The 9,415-nt window shown below is 46.1% G+C and overlaps 1 protein-coding gene across 2 annotated transcripts in view; it reads left to right on the top strand.

Moving 5' to 3' along the window:
* Nucleotides 1–3,788: 3,788 nt before the first annotated feature.
* The window catches only part of SNX25 (sorting nexin 25), a 131,991-nt gene continuing 126,364 nt past the window's right edge, over nucleotides 3,789–9,415 (top strand). The window contains exon 1 of one of the 2 annotated variants that reach the window (XM_043558671.1): nucleotides 3,789–4,458. In XM_043558671.1, coding sequence (XP_043414606.1) covers nucleotides 4,042–4,458 — 417 coding nt within the window. In that variant the 5' untranslated portion in view covers nucleotides 3,789–4,041. The remainder of the gene's footprint in view (nucleotides 4,459–9,415) is intronic. The other variant, XM_043558660.1, reaches the window with a different exon arrangement.

The following is a 9,415-nucleotide window of genomic DNA, read 5'->3' on the forward strand; positions in this document are numbered from 1 at the left end:
ATTTATTCATTCAAAAGTATTTATTAGGGGCCTGCTATGTGCAACCCCTGTTCAGGACTCATTAAAACTCTAATACTAATTTTGGGGACACCTGAGTGGCTCAGTGGGTTGAACATCTGGCTCTTGATTTCAGCTCAGGTCATAATCTCATGGTGGTGAGATTGAGCCGCATGTCAGACTCAGTGTTGACAGTGCAGATTCTCTCTCTTTTTCCCCCTCTGTCTGCCTCTCCCCCATCCTCTCTCTCTCAAAATTAATAAATAAACATTTTAAAAAACCTCTAATACTAATTTTTATTTTCCATAATTATGTTCTCTTTCTTAGAGCAAATAAATGCCAAATGAGAGACACTGGCTTCTTTTTGGTATACAAACTTTATAAAATATTAAATACATAGGGGCGCCTGGGTGGCTCAGTCGGCTAAGCATCCGACTTGGGCTCAGGTCATGATCTCACAGTTTGTGGGCTTGAGCCCCGGGTTGGGCTCTGTGCTGACAGCTCAGAGCTTGGATCCTGCTTTGGATTCTGTGTCTCCCTCTCTCTCTGCCCCTCCCCTGCTTGTGCTCTGTCTCTCTCTGTCTCTCAAAAATAAATAAATGTAAACAAATTTTTTTAAATATTAAATACATAGTGTTAATCTGAAAATATTCAAAATTCTTTCCTAATTTATGCAAGTACATTTAATCAATATTGTGCCCTGCCTATTTTATATTTTACTCAGCTCATATTTCATGAAACAGCATATAGATGAGTTCGAAAAGCATTTTTGGCCCACATGCATTTTGGAGAAATTAGATAATAAGTAAACACAATTTACATTCTTTCTTTATAATCTGCTGCCCAATAATACTGGCTATTAAAATCTAAGTGAGTGCGGGGCACCTGGGTGGCTCAGTTGGTTAAGTGTCCAGCTTCGGCTCAGGTCATGATCTCACGGTTCGTAGGTTAGAGCCCTGCGTTGGCCTCTGTGCTGACAGCTCAGAGCCTGGAGCCTGTTTCAGATTCTGCATCTTCCCTCTCTCTCTGCCCCTCCCCTGGTTGCACTCTGTCTCTTTCTCTCTGAAAGATAAATAAACGTTAAAAAAAAAAGCTAAGTGAGTGCAGTTTTTTTTTGCTTTATGTTTCATAACTTGAAAATATTAGAGTAAAATAAAGGTAAATGATAAAGCTCTATTGCCAAACTCTTTACTGGCAAACAATTAAATACTGTCTCCCTTGTCCCTATCCTTACTTAGGTCCTTTTCTTTATTTTATAGATAAATGGAATTAGATTATGAAGAACTATTAATTCCAGGGAAAAGAAATGTGAACTTTAACATATTTGCAGTGATAAGTCATTGGATACCACTGATTTGGGTGAGCAGCCAGATTATCCATGAGAAACTGATTAGTGTATTCTGTCGAGCAAACTGAGGTAGGTTGTTAAAGTAATAAAACCAATGAATTATAGCTCTCTATATTTAAGTCCATGTGTAGACCACTCCCTGTTTAATTACTGGTTGGGCCATATGTTTGCTTTGGCCAATGGGACATTAGCAAGTGTAATGCAAGCAAAAGCTTAAAAAGAATTTGCACAGGGCATCCCTGAAACTGTCATGTGAAGAAGGGCAAGCTGACCTTTGGAGGATAAGTACACAGGAAGCAGAGACGAGCCATCTCAACAGACTCCATAGACCAAATAGCCCAGCCTGTGCACCAGGAGACCATAGTTTCATTAGTTACCCAAGGCAAGAGCAGAATTGCCTAATGACCCCAGCCCAAATTGCTGACCCACAAAATCATAAGCAAATAAAGTGGTTATTTGGTGGTAGTTCGTTATGTGACAATAGATGATCGACACACCATATTTCCAGTATGTCTTCTTCCTGATAATAACCTTTGGAATACTTTGTTTTATTATTTTTTTTAATTTTTTTTTTCAACGTTTATTTATTTTTGAGACAGAGAGAGACAGAGCATGAACGGGGGAGGGGCAGAGAGAGAGGGAGACACAGAATCAGAAACAGGCTCCAGGCTCTGAGCCATCAGCCCAGAGCCCGACGCGGGGCTCGAACTCACGGACGGCGAGATCGTGACCTGGCTGAAGTCGGACGCTTAACCGACTGCGCCACCCAGGCGCCCCTGGAGTACTTTGTTTTAAAAGAATAAACAACTAACTGGAATTTAAATAAAAACTTGAAACAACAAATTGGCAGATATAAAAATCAATTGCACAGCTCATTGTATGTAAATTATTCTTCATAAAACAATACTTTCAAGAAAATTAAAAAATAGTAAAAACACAAAATATCCATCAAACATCTTACTTCATATGAATGTGTTTTTTTCTTTGTTGAAATAAGAACAGATGATTCCTTATTGAAAAATAGTATAGTCAGAGGAATTTGAAAATATTATTTTAATGCTTATTTTTCTTTATGAAAATTTTTTTCACGTTTCTATTTATTATTGAAGGAGAGAGAGACAGAGCATGAGCTGGGGAGGAGCAGAGAGAGAGAGGGAGACGTAGAATTTGAAGCAAGCTCCAGGCTCTAAGCGGTCAGCACAGAGGCGGATGCGGGGCTCAAACTCATGAACTGTGAGATCATGACCTGAGCCAAAGTCGGACGCCTAACCGACTGAGCCACCCAGGCGCCCCCAATGCTTATTTTTCTTAACTATGCTCCCTGGGAAGCAGGATATAAATCATTTCATTGGAAAACAATAGTGCTGTTAAACTGTTGAAATTCTCCAGGACTCCTACTTGAAGAGAGTTTTGAGACTTTGCTTTTGTTGCCCGTGTCCTTTCTCACTGCCTCTCTCAGTCTGTTTACCTCTCCTTCCCTTTTTTCTATTCCGGGTTTGCCCTATCACCCATCCTTTTAAATCATTAATCTCTTTAGAATTCCCTTCGTTTCCTTTCCAATTCTTTTTACCTATTAAAGATACAGCTGCTGCTTTCTTGGTCCTAGTAGTAACTTACTAGCATTTATCTAGCATATCAACATTTTTTTCAGTAAACATTATCTGTATATTAACGACGGGACCATGATAGGAGAATAGGAAAATACGTTCTCTAAAAACGATCTGGACCGCTTTCACTTGCGTGGGTAATAACATTTGTACTGAATCTCTGGTAACAAAAATATAGGGACTTGGAGCCAAAGTGATTATGGCAGCTGTGTACACTCCCTGGCACTAGGCCCACTTCTCTGGGCCTTTCCATAAGTAGCAACTGCAGGCTTCATTCCTCTTCCACAGTCGTCGATCCCTTCCCTGAGGCGTCTGGGTGGGGAAAGGAAGGTCGTTGAGGGAACCTGTGTTGAAAGTGAGGCGTAGGAATGGTTTGCCCCCCGAATCTAAACAGCAGGTGAAAATAAGGCAGACATTTGGGGAGCCCTAAGCAGGCGAAGAGGTTACTTGTCAGTGAAGAGCCCAGAGCGAGGATTAAGGGATCACCTGAGCCGGAGAATTAATTACAAGCGCTTCTGACACCTGCGGCAAAATTTTCCATCCTCTGACGGTACCCTGGGGGGAGGGGAGGAGGAGGGCAGGGACCTAGCAGTTTTCCCAGCGATTGGCCGCGCCCCCCCCCCTGAGGGGCGGCGGCGCTCGGACCCCGCCCCCGCGCCGCGGGTGGGCGGCGGGGGCCGGGCGAGGCCGGGCACCTCCCACCTGTCACTCAGCGGGCCGCGGTCGCTCTCCGCCCCCCGCCTGACGAGCACCTCCGGGCCGCCCCCGCCCCCGCTCCGCCTCTGGCTTCGCCAGCTTAAGTCACAACGCGGTCCGGCTACCTGGGCGCGCCCGGCCGGACGGCTGCGGGGCCGGCGCCGGGTGGCGGCGCTGAGGGGTCGCTGAGAGGAGCTCGGCGGCGTCTGTTGGAGCCGTTCCCTCGGTGGGCCGCCGGCGAGGGCATGATCGCGGACTGCCTGTGCCTCCGGAGCGGCGGCGGCGGCGGGAGCGGCGAGGGGAGGGGGCGCCGCGCAGAGGCCACCGTCCAGGGCAGCGCCGGGGGACAGCAGGGCAGGAGATGTGCCTGTCCTTAGCGGTACAGGAAACAGCATGCACCCCGATGCCACCGACAGTAGCGGCGCCGGCCTCAGCCTCGTGCCGGCAGCGGCCACCGGCGGCCGCCCAGCCCCGGGCGCCCCGGGCGCCCCGGGCGAGCGGCGGCCGGACGCCCGGGAAGACGCGGCGGCGCCGGGGAGCCCTGGCGGCTGGAGCTGGCGAGTGTCAGTGGCGGTGGCCGCACTCGCCGCCTTGTGCCTCTCCTGCCTGGGGCCCGGTTGCTGGCAGGCGGCCGGAGGCGCGGGGCCGTGCACCGTCCTGCTCCGGCTCAGCCTGTACCTGGGCTGCGCCGCGGCCGCCTTCCTCTTGGGAACCCTGTTCTCCCTCGTCTGCCGGAGCCGGCGAGCCCCGCCGCCCGACTTCGTCGCCACCTGGAGACGGCTGGCCGCGGCCGCCCGCCGCGGGCCGGGGGTAAGTACCGGTCTCCCCGCTGCCTCGCGCGCTCGGGGCCTCGTCCGGGCCCTCCCCGCTTCCGGTGCCCGCCGCCCGCTCTCGGAGCCCCGGGTGGCGGCGGCGTGGCCGGTCCCCTCTGCCTGGCCTCCCGGAGAGAGACCCGGCTGGGGTTGGTCGGCCCGGCGGGTAGCAGCGAGCGTTCCCTCGGCCCGCGCCGGTGGGGGGTGGGGGGAGAGGGGGCGGGCTCCGGGCTCCTCCGAGCTTGCGGGATGCTCGCCGAGATGCACGTTGTTAGGCAGTGTAGTTGCTCCACAGCCATCCTCAGGCACAACCTTGATAGCTGAATAATCCAAATCTTGAATGTTGCTCTGCAGTTGGCGAGGGGAGTCCCCCCTGTACGCACGCGCTGCGCCCTGTGCGGATCATGGTGTTTGCTGCTTCTAACCGTTTTCTGGGAGAGGTAACTTTATGACCTTTCACCGGTGCGGAAACTTGCTCAGACAGGCTCGTCTGGCTTAGCTCGCCCTGCCGGGACCTCTCACCCGAGGCTGTGGACACTTCTTACCGCGGCATCCTGTCTTCCACCATGTTGAGAACGCAGCCCCAGCTAGTTTCTGTGATTTTGAAAGGGATGTCAGATAGCACTTCAGTCTGCAACAAAAGCAAAGGTATCCCAGGGAGGGGTGGGACAGCAGGGCGGTGGTTAGAAAATCTAGGAAATGAGAGTGTTTCAAATGAGCTCTTCTCTTCCTTAGTGCCAGACCGCTACTTGCTCAGCCTCCCAGCTTTCTCTCATACGTAACCCTTTAAATCAAATAAGGAAACTTGATTCTGTTGTAGCTTGTTTTGTTCGGGGCACATTATGCCGAGCCTGAGATTTGTTTCTGCTAATAATGTATTTAACACGGATTTACTATGGGAATTATAACTTCTACTGCGGGAATATAATTATGAGTTCTATTTCATAAGCCATAGGTTACAGGGTAGTGTCTCTCAATAATCCGGTAAGCAAATAACAAACCCCACAGACCCATGATAGGTGAATTATACTGTTGTTCCAGGCAGTGGAGAAATAAAGTCCAGATTTATTTGAGGTGTGCCTCTCTAGGAGTTGGTTCTTGGTAGAGTAAGTCCTTTCAACCAAAAGTTGGGTATTAATTGCTGGGACATGTAGCTAGTGACAGTGGCATTGGTGTTGGTAGGCAGGGCTGGCTGGCCTGAAGGTTAGTACTTTGGGGACAGTTACACAGCCTGTACCACTGCCTGTGAGAAATACCCTCACCACGGCAGGAACAGATGTCCCTTCCCTTCCCAACACTGCTGTATGGTTTAACACCCCTGCTGACCGGGAGTTGCCTGACCACAACAGGAGCAAGTGTCTTAAGATCTACAGAGAGCTGTTTAGATCGGCAAAGAGTAGCCTTGCCCTGCCTGAACACTCTGGGTAGGACCACACAAACTGCTGGTATTTAAAGCCCATTATATCATACTTATTCATCCATATATTCATATGGAGAAGCACTCAGTAGCACAACAGTTCTGCAGATATCATCTTGACATGGTTTCTCAAACTAGATCAAAACAACCTCAATTCAAAACAATATGGATTTGAAATCACAACAGATCAATACACAACATAATGTGGCACTAGCTGCTGGACTGAATGATACTGTCATGAAATTGAAGTTGCCTAAGCACATTCGGGTACGGGAAATGGCAGTGGTTCATAAGGATATTTGTTAGAGGGATCATTGTCCTCTGGGTTTTGTATTTGCTTATGATATGATCCACTTACTCTTGTAAAAATCATCACCCTCTTCGCCAAAATTACCCTGTCCTGAGTCTGTCATTCTGTCAGTTTGAAATGCAGCCCTGAGATAATGGCTGGAGGGTTGTAGGTAAGGAAGTCAGGCATCCTCACTCTGTAAATCCATCAGGAATTCAGTATATTAAGGTATAGGAACTTCTGTTTCCCTGGTATTCTAAAAAAATTAGTAGTGTTTATTTCCTTTAAAAACCTTCATTTAACTATCCATTTTTTTTCATATCTAATTTAGCAAGAGTTGGTAAGCAGGTGTGTTTTTTCTCATGATTTTTTTCTACAATGACAGAAAAATAAGGATCCAAAAGATCTTACTAGTTGGCTTATTGATTTGTAAATGATGTTCCATTTCTTTTGAGTATTGTAAGAAATAATTTACTCCATATGTTTTTATCGAGTTTGGTTTTTTTTGATGTTGTATTTATGGTTGCGAGAGCATGAGCATGGGAGGGACAGAGAGAGAGAAGGGGACAGAGGATTTGAAGCGGGCTGTATGCTGACAGCAGTGAGCCCAACGCCCAGCTCCAGCTCACAGATCCTGAGGTCCTGACCTGAGCAGAAGTTGGAAGCTCAACCAACCCAGCCACCCAGGCTCCCCTACTGAGTGTTTTATATGAGCCAAGTATTATTCTGCAAGCTGGGGTTGAATCAATGAGACACACAAAAGCCCTACTCTCTGGAGATTATAGTCTTATGGGAGATCAGACAACAAAGGAGATATTTTTTGTTAGTGATAAATGCTTTTGAAACAAAAAATAAGAGTTAAGTGATTAAGAGTGCCTAGTAAGTGGGAGCAGGAAGTTTAGATGGTGAGGTCAGGGTCAAAATCCTGTAGTATTCTAGTCCTCTGAAGGCCTAGAAGCTGCATGTTGTGGGTTAGTTACCATCCTATTTCCTGGAAAATACATTTCCTCAAACCTCCCAACTCACTTATACTTCTGGGTAGATAAAACTTGGATTAGCATCCAGAAAGATGGTTTAGTAGAGGAATTAGAGAAAATAGTATTTTGTTATTTTTTTAATGTTTATTTTCGAGAGAGGTAGAGCGCAGGGGGTGGGGAGGGGTAGGGAGCGAGGAGGAGACTCTGAAGCAGGCTCCAGGCTCTGATCTGTCAGCACAGAGTTCAACGCAAGGCTTGAACTTGTGAACCGCGAGATCATGACCTGAGCTGAAGTTGGACGCTTAACTGAACCACCCAGGCGCCCAGAGAAAATAGTACTTGAAAGGTGACAGAACATGACGCAGCATATGTAATCCTGAAGATTTCAGGTACCAGAAGAAGTGAAATGTAATTTATGGAAAGTAGATCATTGGTCATTTTTTTTGAACTTGGATCCTTATAATAGTCTTTAACGAGAAAGTAAGTACATTAGAAACTTTACTTTCTACGTCTGTATTGTAATTGAAATGCAGATTTTTCACATAAAATTTTATATTTTTTTAATAGTACTGGTGCTATTTACTCAAGCCTTTAGTTGTGCTGTATTTCTAATTTGTGTTTAGTTTTATTTTGTTTTTGTTTAATGCTCTGTTCTTTATGAATGGAAGCATAAGCACGTGGTGTAGTGTAAAATATCTGTCAGTTCTGTGGGGGTAGCAGCTGGACCACACAGGTCATCTAACATATGTGGAGGGGGAGGCTGTTGAGTAGTAAACCAAATGGTGCCTCTGTAAGATACAGTGAGTACATTACTACAGAAATTTTGATTCAGCATGAAGGAAGGAATCGTCATTTGTTCTCACACATTTTAGATTCTTCTAAAATGCTGTCCTTCTAGCTGTCCATCCTTCCTTCCCTCTTCTTCGTTTTCTTTTTGGTCTCCTGTAGAGGGAAAAAAAATGCATACATCGTTCAAAGTAGGCAGCTAAAAAAGCCACACTGAAAGCGAAAAGTGGTTTTTGTGTCAGGGAGTGTCTAAAATGCTTCTGTGGGTCTCACAGTGTAGTTATTGGCTGTAAACTCCATGTGATTAGGACCCCTGATGGACACCTTTTGCTATACCTGTATCTAGCAGGAGCTCAGGGAGTGTTTGCAGATGATGATAAAACTGTCTGTTCTCACTACTTCATGCTTTTTCCCCTCCAGTTAATCCAGTAGTAGTAGTTGTTGGGCATCTGCTATGTGCAAGAATTTTTGTTTCATTTGGGTGAGAATTACTGCTGATTAAAGTAGTAACAATCATTTTCAACTCAGGTAGAAATAATATCCAGTGGTGTATTCAGGTCCTGAGGAAGCTTTTCTGTAAGGTCAGGAAGGTCTTGACAGTTGCTCTCTGGGCCCCACTTAGAAAAACGTGGACTTTGTGGCAGGCCAGCAAGCACACTGGAGCTGTGGTGCTGTGGGGTTGGCCTGCCCCGGGGGTAACTAACAGTTGTTAGCCCACCTTTGTTGAGCAGGCCGTCATAGCGTGGCGTTCCCGGTCCAAGGTTGTGTTTGGTCTTGCGCCAGGCCAGTTAACTTACCTGGACCAAGAGCCTCCAATTCACTGGTCACAGTTAACTTGACCTTAGCACCTCATCTAACCAAGGCAACGGAAAGAGAAATATGGCAGAAGCCAGTTAGTAGTTTAGAAAACTTAGTTTCATTACTGGACCAGCAATACAAAGCGCATCTTCATATAATGGAAAAAAGGAAAATTATTTCTTACGTTTTGACAATAGGAAGATGAGAGAATAGCCTCTCTACCCATCAATTATTCACATATAATATGGATTTTCTCTTTTGCACTGTAACTTGTTGGATGTTTCTTGATTTGTGTTCCATAAATTCAAAACTAAGCAATTAACGATGGTCAGAAGGCCGACACGAGAATATCCACAAAAGTGAAATGCTTAATAGCATGTAGGAAACCAAAGTCCACTACTATATGAAGAAAACATTAATGAAAGACTTCAAAGTTCAGGCAGATAGAAAAGTTCAAGTGGTTTATCAAATCTAACAAGCATTTACTGAGTACCTGTTAAATAGCCGCTATTACGATCTTGTTAGATCACTTTTTGCCTAGCTGCTCAGTGCCTGTGCCAGGCACATGGTAGGCTCTCAGTAGATCAGTTTTGCCTGCGTAAATGGATTATTGTTTGAGACGATAGCAAATTTAAGTATTCTACTGACTGTTTTTAAAATTTTTTTCTTAAAAATATTTTTTTACATG

This window comes from Prionailurus bengalensis, chromosome B1 (genome assembly GCF_016509475.1).
Source record: "Prionailurus bengalensis isolate Pbe53 chromosome B1, Fcat_Pben_1.1_paternal_pri, whole genome shotgun sequence".
NCBI classification, from domain to species: Eukaryota; Metazoa; Chordata; class Mammalia; order Carnivora; family Felidae; genus Prionailurus; species Prionailurus bengalensis.